The 15,019-nt window shown below is 36.5% G+C and overlaps 1 protein-coding gene across 1 annotated transcript; it reads left to right on the plus strand.

Moving 5' to 3' along the window:
- Positions 1-655: 655 nt before the first annotated feature.
- LOC135144164 (uncharacterized) lies at positions 656-3,895 on the plus strand. Its single transcript, XM_064076151.1, has one exon. It carries the CDS (start codon positions 656-658, stop codon positions 3,893-3,895), a length of 3,240 nt encoding a protein of 1,079 aa, XP_063932221.1.
- The last annotated feature ends 11,124 nt before the right edge of the window (positions 3,896-15,019 follow it).

The following is a 15,019-nucleotide window of genomic DNA, read 5'->3' on the forward strand; positions in this document are numbered from 1 at the left end:
GTTTCATAGTAAATGTTATTTTGCGTGTTAATCTGTCGGACCAGTTTCAAAGAGATTTAAAAGTGCTGAACCAATTTGTTCCGGTTCGAAGTTTGTTAATATTTTGTTTTGATTTTGTTTGTTTTCCCGCGGATTGCTGACAAGTGTATTTTGGTCACTTTCCACTAGAGGCGCCATAGTACCGAGCAAAAGGGCCCGGTACTTGGGGTTGGCGCTGTTAATCGAACAGAGTTATCGAGAAACCCTCAGAGAGGTAACATCGCTAAGGTGGGCGTTAAGTGAACGCAGTTGCCATCTTGTGTGACGTAAATCGCGAATTGTTGTCGCGAAACTTAGACACGTGGTTCCTTTGTGCATGCGGTCTACAAACCCTCAACCCAGGAGGCTGAACAAAACAAGGTAGGTGACCTTTTGATGCGTTTGTCAGCTTCGATCCAAGTTTTAATATTATTTTTTTGGAATTGTAAAATCGCCGCGAAAAAAGGTGTTTTCAAAGCCTTTACGTCCAACATATGGTCCTTCGAGCCGGATTTAGGGTAATTACGAGAGATTTGTAGATTCCAGCACAAATTTGTTGTAGTTTTGCTAAGCGTGATTGGCACGCATTTTCATTTGATTTTCAAATAATCGAAATACGTAAATTCGAGCTTACATAATGACTACCGTCGCCGCGCTAAGTAATGGACGCGCTAGTTTGATCAAACGCGTGGAGGCTTTAGTGAACCTATCGCAACAAGCCAGAGTCCACGAAACTGTACGAGGAGAGTTTTTTATTCGAGCTGCGGACTTAAACCATATTGTTGCCCAGTTTGAGCAGCGACAGTTGCAAATTGTCGAATTATGCACCACCCCTGAGGAGCTAGACGAACAATACGAGGTGCAATCAAGATTTGACGATATGCAGTATTCAATTAAATCGGTTGCAGCGGAATTAAATCGCGAGGCCGCGCAGTCATCCGCACCTAGGGGCAATTTAACATCAAACAACGTCAAATTGCCCAAAATTCAAATTCCGACGTTTGACGGTCAGATCAAAAACTGGCCCACATTTTATGATTTGTTTCGGTCGCTTATCCACAATAACCCAAATCTTAGCGCAATTGAAAAATTTCAATATTTGTCGACGTCATTGTCTCGCGAGGCTTCTACCGTCATCAAAAATTTGCCGATTTCGGCGGCAAATTATGCTATCGCATTCGATGCGCTGGTGGCGCGTTATAACAATAAGCGCGTATTATTGACAAATTATTGGCAAGCGATCTATAGTGCACCCAAAGTGAATAGAGATTCGCCGAGTTTGTTGCGAAATTTGTTAAACGTGTTCTCGGAAAATTTGGCCGCGTTGAAGCAGTACGATGAAGTCGATTTGTGGGACTTCACCTTGTTAAATTTAATGTTACAAAAACTGGACACCACGTGGAAACAGAAATTTGAGTTGAGTATTGTAGGAAATTCCGTACCTGCTTACAATGACCTCCAAGAATTTTTGCTTAAACATTGTACCGCGTTGGAAACTTCCGTTATGACAATGGGTCATAATTCCGCATCCGCCCTTCATAAACCCACAGCTGCATCTTCCGTACCTGCTAAGCGTCCCGTGACGTCATCGTTTGTCACGCGATCACCAATCAGCAAGGAACAATGTCTTAATTGTTCAGATGAGCACCCATTAACGAAATGCGATGCTTTCTTAGAAATGGAACCACGGGATAGACATACTTTCGCGCGTAAGAAAAATCTGTGTTATAATTGTTTGTCGAGGGTACATTCGGTTAGCAAATGCCCATCTAAAGTAAACTGTCGAGTATGTAATTGTAGGCATCACACATTATTACATTTTGTCCCCAAACCTAGTGCAGAGTCGGGAGAGGCGTCAGGGGTTGTGGAAAACCCATCTACCGACGACGGTGTCAAAGTTATGACTAACGCGATTCCGACCCGTAGTTTCATTCTGCTGGCGACCGCGCGAATAATTGTGGTGGATTCGCGAGGTAAATACCGTGCATTTAGGGCGCTTTTGGACACTGCCAGCGAGGCCACCTTTGTCACAGAGCGCTGTGCAAAGGTTTTAGGGCTTCCTCAAACTAACGCGGTGGTACCTATTCAAGGCTTAAATCAAATGTCGACAAGCAGTACGTCGGGTGTATTAAAATGCGAAGTGAGGTCGCATTTAGTGCGTAATTTCTCGTTGAAGGCCGAGATGGTAGTTGTGCCTCAAATTTGCGGTGACGTCCCCACAATGCCAGTGTCTCAAGATCAGTTGAGACAATTTCGTCACCTACGCAATTTGAAATTGGCTGACCCGGAATTCGGTAAGCCACAACAAGTGGATGTCTTGTTGGGTGCTGATGTTTACGGACAAATCGTGACATCCGGCTTCAGGAAAGGTGGGCTCGAGAAACCGTCCGCGTTAAATACTGTTTTCGGGTGGGTACTGATTGGGGGTGTTAAGCGTAACAAACAACAAACCGCGGTTAGGTCCTTTTGTACGTCCATAGACAACTCTGTAGACGCGGCATTAAAACGCGTTAGGCAGCGTGAGGAAGTCCCACAACGCAATATGGTGGCCCCGCAAGACGCTTGGTGTGAGGAAAAAGTCACGTCGGCGATCTCACGTGACATCCAGGGTAGATACAACATTCAATTACCTTTCGCCGACAAGACGCCGTCCTTAGTAGGTCGGTCCTCCGAGTCAGCAGTGCGCCGTTTTCTCGTCCCTGAGTCGCGCCTCTTTGCGGCCGACCTTTTGTCATTTGCCCGGGAAACCTTCAAGGGTGTGTTGAATACACACAGGGTGTGTGCGTGGCCCGACTCAAGAGTAACGCTAACGGGAATTAAGTCGCGGCCCGGTCATTGGACCACTTTTGTTACAAATCAAATCGCGCCCATACAAGGTATATTCGAACCTTCGGCATGGAATCATGGAAGCGGCCCTGATAACCTAGCCGACTGTGCCTCGAGGGGGTTACTTTTACAGGAGCGTGTCACACATCCGCTATGGTGGGCGGATCCCATGTGGTTGACAGGTACTGAGTGGCCTCTACAAGTAGACCTAGAAGTTGGTACCGGTAGGGAACTTGAAGTACACAGGAGGGAATTGCATCATGCGTTGTTAATACCTGTGCGAATGGAACAAAGTAAAGTGTTTGCCAATGAAATTCGTTCATTGCAAAAGAATGGCACGTGTTCAAAACCATTCCACGAATTGACCCCGTTCCTGGACGACGGTTTGATTCGCGTCACTAGAAGATTGCACCAAACGGAACTGCCCTATGAAACTAAGCACCCCTTGTTATTGCCGCGCTCGCACAGTCTAACCGAACTAGAGGCCGCTCATCGGAAACATTTACATGTCAGATTCCGGATATTACAGTATTTGTTATTGCAAGCAGTGGCCGGTAACTGCACCCCCAAATGGCATTTTAACCCCTCGTCGGCCCCCCATATGGGAGGATTATGGGAGCCGGGCGTCAAATCGTTCAAATCCCATCTTAAGCGCGTTGTAGGCGAGCAACCCCTAACCTTCGAAGAATTTAGTACCGTGTTGGCGCAATTTGAAGCCGTATTGAATTCGCGACCCCTGTGTCCCGCCTCCGCGGATAATCCCGATGAACCGTTGGAGACAATGCGGTCAAATCGGCTAAGTAGATGGCAGCTCGTGCAACGGTTGCACCTGGATGTTTGGCATAAGTGGGACACGTCGAATAACCTGCCGTCGGTAGGTGCGCTGGTCGTATTCAAGGGTGATTCGGTGGCCCCGTTGCAATGGCAACTTGGCCGAATTGTCGCGCTGCACCCGGGAAAAGACGGTATAGTGCGAGTTGCACAAGTACGTACCACTAGCGGCCTGATCACACGTCCTCTAGTGAAGCTGTGCCCGCTTCCTCGTCAATAGTTTGTATATCATATTGTATTTAGTTTTAGTCATTAGTTTTTAGATTGTCAATTAACCTTATATTGTGCTGGAACCTACGTTTAAAAAAAAAAAAAAAATTGTTTAATTTTCTTTTGGTGGGCGGAATGTTCCGGTTCGAAGTTTGTTAATATTTTGTTTTGATTTTGTTTGTTTTCCCGCGGATTGCTGACAAGTGTATTTTGGTCACTTTCCACTAGAGGCGCCATAGTACCGAGCAAAAGGGCCCGGTACTTGGGGTTGGCGCTGTTAATCGAACAGAGTTATCGAGAAACCCTCAGAGAGGTAACATCGCTAAGGTGGGCGTTAAGTGAACGCAGTTGCCATCTTGTGTGACGTAAATCGCGAATTGTTGTCGCGAAACTTAGACACGTGGTTCCTTTGTGCATGCGGTCTACAAACCCTCAACCCAGGAGGCTGAACAAAACAAGGTAGGTGACCTTTTGATGCGTTTGTCAGCTTCGATCCAAGTTTTAATATTATTTTTTTGGAATTGTAAAATCGCCGCGAAAAAAAGGTGTTTTCAAAGCCTTTACGTCCAACACAATTTTAGTGTCATGCGCACGGAAAATTTGCGGACAGTTACGCCCACAAGTGAACCATCTGGTATCCGTAATCTGTGGTCAAACTGTTTGTTAGATATACATATATACATATATCTATGCACGGTATGTTGTTACCTCCGAAGTATATACTAATAGTACGTTGTCACCTCATCTACAACGTTCTGACCTCCGGTTTCGGAGGTAGAAACGTTTTGTCTTGTAAATAATTTATTAATCATCCAGGGGGCGCTAGGAGCTTGATTTTCAATTTTCGTCTGGAGGTCATAACGTGCATCCCATAGTCGCAACTTTTTATTTTAGTTCAGCTGTAGACCGTTGGCGCTGGCGTCGCTTACCTTTATACACTGCTAGTATGTTGTTACCTCCGGCATATAAACTGTACGTTCTGACCTCTGAAACTTGGAAACATGGTATGCGCATACGTATCGACTGTTACGTCCAATGGCATCAAATTAGCGGCAAATTTAAAATACATTAATTTGCAATCACCCCGAAGGCTAGACAACGTGTTGGAAAACTGTAGCCTGCAGTTTCGATCTTGTTTGATATCATCAGTACAGCACATTCCATCGAGTTGTCTAGCATTCATTGTGCTTAAGATTTTAAACTTGCTAATTTCACACCACTTTTTTTGTTAATCTTTATGCTCCTTGCCTAATAATTGGAGTTTTCACTCTGTTGAGGCATTGTATCAGCATTGTTTAAGTATATTATAGTTGGACAACCTAATACAAATTTTACTTCGCCTAAATAGTGAGCTTTAGGACAAGGAATCCAGGGGGCGTGGGACAAATTTTTCGTCAACGCGCATTTTCACTACAGTGAGCCAACGTATTGGGTTTATTTTACTCTAAATCAGATGGCGCCATCAAACATTAGCAAAGACAAACACCCTTTACTCTGCTCTTATACGAGGAGTTATCCATAAATCCATAATTAACATTGTTCCGTAAACAGTAATGTGTATAAACATATATGTACAAAATATGAAAATATACTTGACATAAAAAATATGAAGCAACGCGTTGTAACGTGATAAGAAAGAATTGAATTTAAATGAATTTGACGCATATTTTTATTTGACTATATCTGAAGACTGACAGAAACTTTCCAAGGGTTTTTAAACTGGTATAATTGTTTAGTTTTACAAGATTAAAGTAAAATAAGATTTTAAGTAAAATTTAGATTCGTGGTGTTACAAAAATATTAACACAAAATGAAAATATATGTTCAAAGTAAATAACAGAATGACATAAACTTTCGGCGTTAACATTACAAATAATTACAAGAGAGAAAAAAACGCATAAACAACTTAAGAGGCATGTTTGTAATATCGAGTTGTTAAAGGCTGCTTTGAAGACTGTTTGTTTCTATGAAAAACAATTGCTGTTATCGGACATTTTGGTAGATTTTGTTCCAAAAATACGAGATAACTAATTGTTTCTTGAACTAGTTTCCGTAACTTCTAAAATTTAAAAAGGATACGCCGTTCTGCTGTAATAAAATCTAGAATAAGGTCAAAATCACACTAATATTACATCGGATTTTGTTAACCACATGAATATAATTTACATTAAAATAAGTTACAGACATTGTTTGAAATGTTTATTATAGTTCGAAAACAAGATAAAATAAATAAATAAAATGTGCAGTTTATAAACTTCAGAATTTTAGTATAAAAATAATCATGTTTGAAGCTTTATTTTGTCTGTTCCATTTTATTTGGTGTATTGGGCACCTCTCGGGACATAACACCGACATCAGTGCACCGACCCAACGTTCTTCAACCGATGGGATGATTTATTACTTCCGTTATGCTGGCCCTACACACAGCGATTTGGTTTTCGGATTTTCGGCTAGATCTGCACAGTTAACTCTTTGCGCACTGCACACTGACATAGAGTATTTTGTTCACGCGAGCATCAAAAACATTACGCCGAAAGCACTTCTTCAAGTGTTATTTTTTTTAAGATGTCATATTTGTCAGCGTTTCCAAAATTTTCTTCTTTGCACAGGTCAACTAATTTTTCGTAAACCGCATTTTAAAATTTTTGTTATTGTATTTTTTACTTTTTAATTTTCTAAGGCATGAGAAAATCCCTTATAAGTTTCTATGAATTTATTAACGAAATCAACTTGTGTTAATTAATACCAATAGTGATTATGATAATTTTATAATTATCATTTTAATGAAATTGTGTTCTTCACTTCGCGAACGACAGCAAACAATTTAAAATTACCGTTAGTCAAGCACCTGAAAATCCATCTCTCCCAAATATGTCTTTCTTGGCACAATTTGTAATCCGAAGTCACCCTCCACATGCAATTTTTCGTCGCCTGAGAACTTGTTTGATCTACAGACCAAAGCTCACTCAGGCCAATATCGGCTTTAAGCGATTTATCTATAAACCGATATTCGTTAGAGTTGATGTGATACAGTACATCCACTACGAAGAACTAACCCATTTCGACCATTGGACTTTACAACGAATAAGTGAACAAAGTTCTTGAACATCTTAACGATTTAATACATAATGTTCCCGAATGACAAAATTTACATTTCAAATTGTATTATCAAATTACACTCTCCAAAATTTGTCACGAACAATGAAATGACGCAATCTCCAAATTTTACAATAGTAAAATTGTAGTTTGGACCCGTTTACGGTTTATGCATCCGTGTCGAGTTTTCACCTTAGACGTCAAGATTTTTGGAAAAAAAAATCAACATTTTCCAATTTATAATGTTATGTATGTATTTAAATTTTAAAAAGTAGAATAGTCCTGATCTTGTGATTTATACCTAAATCCGCTATTGGGATTTTTCGGCTTGTCGATTTCTCGATTTTTCAACTTTAAATGTCTCAATTTTTCAATATTTCAATTTTGGGCTTTTCCGATTCCTCCACTCCTTAAATTTTCTATTTCTCGATTTTTTTATTTTTCGATTTCTCAATCTTACGATGTTTCAATGATACGATTTCTCAATTTTTGTCCTCTTCAATTTTACGGTTTTTAAATATTTCGATTTTTCAATTTTTCAAATTTTCACGTTTCTAAATTTTCAGTTTGCCGATTTCTAAAGTATTTTTTTTATTTGTCCATTTCTGGATTTCCTAAAGTTACGATTTTTCACATCTCCAATTCCTCAATTTTTCGATTTTTTAAGATAACGATTTTCCAATTTTTTAATTTCTCAATTTTTTGAATATTTCTTTCAGTTATGAAATTTTTCAATATTTCAATTTTTCGACTTTTCGATTTTTGAATTGATGGATTTTTTTTTGATTTCTCGCTATTTTCCTTTTTGGATTTTCATTTATTGTAAACTTTAGATTTTTCAATTCTGGGACTGTTTAATGCTTCGATTTCTCAATTTTTAAACTTTTCGATGTTTTAATATTTCATTTTTTAAAATTCTAGGTTTTTCGATATCTCGAGTTTTCAGTTCTTCTATATTTCAATTTTTCATTTTTCGATTTTTTGAATTTTAATTTTTGATTTTCCAGTTTTTCTTTTTTAAAATTTTTCCATTATTCAATTTTTTAATTTCTCAATTTATCGAATTCAAATGTTTCGTTGTTTTGATTTTTCGATTTCTTAATTTTTCAATTTTTGACTTTCCTTTTCGGCTTCCGACTCCTCAATTTCTCGATCCTCCGATTTTTCGATTTCTCGAAGTCTCAGTTTTTGAATTTTTCGATGTTTCGATTTTTGGATTTCTCGGTTTTTCAATTTTTTTCTTTTGAGCTTTTCAATTTCTGGATTTTCCAATTTTTCAATGCCTCGATTTTTCAATTTTTCAAATTGAATTGGATCTCTCGATTCTTCAATTTTGCGATATTTTAATTATTCATTGTTTTAAATTTTAGTTTTTTCGATTTCTCGATTTTTTGACTTTTCAGTTCTTCAGTATTTAACTTTTTGAATTTTTCAAATTTTTGCGTTAAATTTTCAGTTTTCTGATTTCTCAATTAATCTATTTTTGATTTTTCCACTTCTCAAAGTTTGGATTTTTCAGTTCTTCAATTCTTCGATTGTTCGACTTCGCTTTATTGGCTTGTCGATTTCTCAATTTTTGGATATTTCTTTCAGTTTTGATATTTTTCAATACTTCGATTCTTTCATTTTTCGACTTCTAGATTTTTCTATTTTTTATTTTTGGATTTTCAGTTTTTTGTTTTTTATTTTAATTTCTCAATTTTTCAACTTTTTCATATTTTAATTTTTAAATTTCTAGATTTTTCAGTTTCTCGAGTTTCCAGTTCTATATTTTAATTTTTTAAATTTACGAATGTTTAAATTTTTTGAGATCTCAATTCATTGAGATTCGGATGTTTCGATGTTTTGATTATTCAGTCTCGCTTTATCAATTTTTTCCATATTTAAGTTTTCGATTTTTTGATTTTGGCCTACTTCGGTTTCTCAATTTTTTGATTTTTCGACTTCTCGATTTTTCGACTCCTCGATTTTTTTTGTCTTTTGATTTTTCGATTTCTCGATGTCTCAATTTTTGAATTTTACAATGTTTCGATTTTTCGATTTGTTGGTTTTTCGATTTTTTGCTTTTCGGTTTCTCGATTTTTCGATGTTTCGATTTTTGATTTATCCGATTTTTCAATTGTCCAATTTTTGAATTCTCGACTTCTCGATTCGTTGATTTTTCAGTTTTTCGATTATTAAATTTTAGATTTTTATTTTTATTTTTATTTTTGATTTTTTGATGTTTGGATTTCTCCATTTTTCAGTTTTAGGATATTTTAACTTTTCAGTGTTTTAAATTTTAGATTTTTCGATTTTTTAGTTCTTCAATATTTTTTTATTTTTCAAATTTTGACGTTTCTGAATTTTTAGTTTTTGGATTTCTCAATTAATCTATTTTTTTATATTCCCATTTTTCCACTTCCTAAAGTTTCGATTTTTCAGTTCTTCAGTTCTTCAATTTTTCGATTATTCAGGTTTTTGATTTTTCAATTTTTCGATTTTTTAAGGTTGCGATTTTTAGACTCTGATTTTTTGACTTTTTTGTTTCTCAATTTTTTAATTTCCTAATTTTTTGATATTTCGTTCAATTTTGTGATTTTTCAGTTTTTCGATTTGTCAATTTTAACTTTTCAATTTTTGAAATTATTAATTTTTTTCGATTTTTTGAGTTTTCAGTTCTCTATATTTCAATTTTTCAATTTCAGGAATTTTTAAATTTTCGATTGTCCATTTTTTTTTTATTTTTCGATTTTCCAATTTTTCGATCTTTCGATTTTTGAATTAACCGATTGTTCAATTTCTCGATTTTTAAATTTTAGATTTTCCAATTTTTATTTTTTTGATTTTTTTATGTTTCGATTTCTCGATTTTACAATTTTCCCATATTTGAATTTTTCAGTGTTTTAAATTTTCGATTTCGAGGATTTACTGTGTTACAGTAGTCATCAGTCATTACTCATCAAGAACGATTATTGCTGTGCGTTAAAATGCCTACATACTGATAAGCACGTCCATACAAGACACATTTAAGGCTGTTTTAGTATAATTTTTGCAATTCTAAATTTATTTCTTGATGTCTAAATCGTATATATTTAAATGGTGATGAATATTTTGTGATACAATCTTAGGATAAAATGCATTTTAGTTTCAAAAATAATATGTATTTAATGATTTGACTACTGTTAATAAAAAAAATACGTAAGAAGATGTTCATATTGAATTAATTTGGTGTTCATAGTTTGATGATAATCCATGTTATTCTGGAGGCAAATTAGATGACTTGTTACTTATTAATTAAAGTAGTGGTCGTTTAATTTCGTATACCTTTAAAGTGGACGAAGGGACGCATATTTGTTAGCCATGCAGTTCATGGATAATAGGTATACCGCGATAATATTAAATTTTTGTTACCTTAACCTTGAAACAGGTATGCACTACATATACATATATTACAGTAAAGTCTTCAACACGTACGTTTACTTATTTTGTGACTGCTCCCCGTACAACGTACTGATTAATACGTCCGTTTACTACCTTATCGACATCACGTGCTTACGGACTATTTTTACCCCCTTTCGTAAGGTACCGCCACTTCATAGTGAAGCGAGTGAGATGTAAAATATATATTCATTCTTTTCTACATGGGAAAGTGATTGTCCGTATAGGTTGTCCAACTATAATATACTTAAACAATGGTATCAGTAATAATAAGATTAGCAACCAGCTAAACAGCTTTAAATTGAAAATTTTATTTGTGATTATACAGTTATTGCAGTCGTATGTAATATGGGATCGCAAAAGTAGTTATATAGTGGGGGTTCTAGACCAGGTCAAATGAGGTCAAACTGGTCCAGCTCCCCCATTACTTTTCATCGAGCGGTCATTGACCTTTCATTTGTTGTTGACCTTGTCGGTGCACGTGGCTGACCTTGCCAGCTGGTCCAGTCGTTGTACGACCTTGGTCGTTTATTGCCCTCGTTCATCTCGAGATCTATCCCCTCTTTTCGTTTAGGTCGGGGAGGGATCTCGGACGCAATCTCGCATCCCCACTTCCGTTTTATACTTGTATAAAAGTCGATGGATTCGTCTGTAGGAATTAATTAGTTTTTTGAATTCAATTATTTAACACTTTGTAAAGTTGAAATGTCATCTTTCATTTCTACCTTGAATAAAGAGTCTCACTTGCAAGCTTTTGTGAGTGCGAAAACTTTAGAAGAAAATAAAAAGTTTTTAACAAAAAATTTTAGTAAACTGTCTACAAAGTACGGTGACAAGATATTTGTGGAACTTGAAGAGTCTAGAACGATACTTCCACAGAGATTTACCGAAAAATTCACCGACTCAGTGATCAGCGATCTGAACCAGAAAATCGTGAACGGCTTGAAATTGTACTTGGTAAATAGAGGTCCGATCGGTCGAACCATCAATATCGAATTTATCGAAGAATGAAGAAGGCATTGGTTCATGTGGAAAACAAATCAAGTGCAGTTAGACTGCTTCGTCATAGATTAGAATTACATTTAAAACGAATTAGTTATTTAAAAGAAACTATTAAAATGTATGAAATAAGGACTAAATTGAACAATCTTAAGCTGTAATAGAAATTATAATAAATATTATTTAATTCGTTCGGTGTATTATTTTCCCCAGTCTCATGTAAAAAATATTTGATTGCAAACCGTCATGAATAACAGACGTGTTTGTTTCGACAAAGTTCCGGTTATTTTCTTAATAAATGATAAAGAAAGCCGAATTAATACTTGGTTATACGATGTTAAAAGATTTCAAATGAATGTGGAACGTTTCGAATTGCAAATAAAGCCCTTAATCGAAAAAATGATGGAGAAGAAACGAAAATTTAGAGAAACAATCGAAACACGCCGCCCGTCATTATTACAACACAGAATTAAATAACGCGATGCTATTTCAGCAAATTCTTGCGGAACTGGACGCTTTTATCTCAATAGACAGGTGTCGTGCCCAAATAGTTTTGACCGCGGCCGAGCTTTTGGACACTAACAAAATTATTTATTTGGGTGTAGGCCCATTTCCTTGGAAATGGAAGAGCTAAACTGCATGTAGGGGAAGAAGTAGTAATTAAACATTTATAACATTTTTATACGTATATTAAAGAAAGCATTATAAGCATGTCAAAAGAATAATCGAGTAAATGTGTAAATAATCAACAGAAAAATAATACATAAAATCAATTCACACACATAACACGAAAAAACAAAACAACATGCAAAACTATCTTCTAAAGCGCTACGCAATTATATTCCACTAATAAAACTCTTAAAATCTATGAACATAACCCACATTTTTAATTAATAAACTTAATCCTAGAAAATCAGCATGCAAAAACACTAAAAATTAATTCGGTAAATCCATAATTAAATGCGATACCTTCTAAACAACATTAATATTACGAGCATGATAAATAACCAAAAAAAAATAAACTACTAACTACTAAATGGAATCATTACTTAATTATTTAAATAAATTGCGATTGGGCATTTATATATATTAATTAAATCATGAGAACAACTAAAATAACGGGTAAAAATCATGCACTTAAATCTACGACAACTTATGAATATAACATGTAAAAAGAGAGATAAATAAGTTTTCACATACATCGATTAGCTAAATATGCCGAGCACAACAATCGTTCACGAGAAAAATTGATGGTTATAGGACAGGTAGATACATGTAAAAATAAACAGTCATAATTTATACATGCAGTTAAACATTGGGACGTTAGTATCATAAATGCGCTAAAATACAATGAGGCGATTAAAATAAAGTATAATGTGAGAAAGATAGCAATATAATATATACTATAGCAAAATAATCAGAGAACGGAGTCATATTTAAACGGCAAAAATTCAATATAAAATAATCGACAGCAAGAAATTTAGATTAATAGGTTTCAATTCGGGAACTTCCCAAAAACGCACATAAAATATTCATTTCGCAAGCAAAGAATTAAATCGGCAAATTTAAAGAGATATTGGAATAATTATTATAAAAGCAAATGGTAAAAATCAGAAAAATCCTCTCCAAAACGCATATAAAATATTTATGTCGCAAGCAAAAGAGTTAAATCGGCAATTTACAGAAATTTGGAATAATTATCATAGAAGCAAACGGTAATTTATCGAAAAATCCTCCCCAATAATCAAGAACCGACGCAAGGCTAAACGTGCCACCTACAAACGGGAACATATGGAAGCACTAAAGATTACTTTCGGTGCCGGTGCTAACTGTTCACACCCAACGTAACGGAGAAAACGCATAAATTAAACGCTACACATGTACGATTCGAACTCGAGAACACATGACGAAAAAACGGAAAGCAAGATAAATTAAGAATGACTAAAAGGTAGACTTACACAGCTGCAGCATTGAGAATTTTTCTATCTTCCTCTCGGGCTCAGCAAATTTTTCTAAGTTCGGATTTCTTCAAAATTCAGCAAAATTAATAAAAATCTCGACGCCGGTTTGGACAGAGCCTTCGGCGGCAACTGGAAACTTCTACTCAAACTGAATCTCTTTCCTGCTCGAAATTCAGCCTTATATAGCTTCGTTTTGGACAGAAATAGAACCGTGCTTTTGTGTGGTACTATATGCCCTTATATGGTCATGAAAATGTGAAGATGCGTCGACCAATCGGTAAGTCCGCTTCCTTATATGGTAAAAATATGGGAAGCTGATGAAATCTCAGTTCCGGGGATGAAGTGGGGATTATTCTAGCGAGGGCTAAGATGAGTGTGCGTGCACAGATGCACTGCTGGGTTGATGACGTAGTAAGTTTGAAGCGACGGCGTTCTTTGATGTTTTTTATGCGTCTGCGTTTCGTTTGCAGCTGTTTTGGTTTGGATACAATTTTTAGATGAGAGTAATTGCGATTGGCGATGTTTCTGGCACATTATTTTGTACAATTTATTTGCAATGTCTGGCAAGCGCAATGTTATTCGCAATTTGCGAATACGCGAGTTTTGTTCCTGCATTTGGGGATTGATAGTTGATTTTTGTTTATCTATTTGAATGGTACTATATGCCGATTAGAACATGCGTGTTAATTAATTAAGATTTGCAAATTTTCGCGTTATGTTTTGAGGGTTTGTTATTAGTCTTTTTAGTTACAATTTTCTCGTGAACGAATTTAGTGACGGCTCGTCACAACACTCCCTGGCAAAAAGTAAAATGCGAGCACCGAAATGTTCGCAGTTTTACTCCTACGTCCCTGATATGACTGGTTTGCGATCTGTCTTATTAGCAAAACTTTCCTATTATTTCTGATTGTTAAATTTTTACGGATATAAAAGTTGTGCCAATAATACTTGTTGCTTACTTATTTGTATAGAATGCGCTCTTCTTTTCTTCTGGAGGTGTTAAGTGTGATGCCTCTCTATGGGTCGTTTTGATTTGACGGGCTCAGTTCTGGGTTGTTAGTCTCACTTTCTTGGTCCAAGGTTGTGGTGGTGGACAACTCAATGACTACCGTTTTGCGAGGAGTCACGCCTTGATATATGTGTACGTTGGAGTATGTATGACGTCGAGGAGGCGTTTCGATGGTTTGCCTCTCTGTTGTGTTCGTTGGCGATGGGCTCGTCTGGGTGCAAGTGATCTGCTCTGTGGCTTCATATACTCGGGCTGTCTGGTGTTCGTTGTTGATAGCCTCTCCTCGAAATCTTGTGACTGGTTTCGGGGTGTCATAACCGGCTGCTGTTTCTTTATTCACCATATAGACGGGGTTCTCCTTGCAGTTGGACCGCCACGTTATGTTGGAGGGAGTTCGTACCAACGAGGTGAAGCCTTCTGGGGAAGTTGAGGGTACTTCCAGAGAGGTTGGTGTTGTGGGTATGGATTGTGCGTCCCCACTGGATGGATTTTTGTGTTGTGGAGCCCCTCGGTACAGGATGATCATGCAAAACAACAGTATATTAATGATGATCAGGCCAAACACAATGATTAGAATATCATTGCACTGCTCCAGCTCATTGAAATTTTGCGTTAATGAGCACCTTGGTTGATATACGAATGTTTGTGA

Source organism: Zophobas morio, unplaced genomic scaffold (genome assembly GCF_036711695.1).
Source record: "Zophobas morio isolate AGI-343-1 ecotype UQ-CSIRO unplaced genomic scaffold, CSIRO_AGI_Zmor_V1 ptg000084l, whole genome shotgun sequence".
NCBI classification, from domain to species: Eukaryota; Metazoa; Arthropoda; class Insecta; order Coleoptera; family Tenebrionidae; genus Zophobas; species Zophobas morio.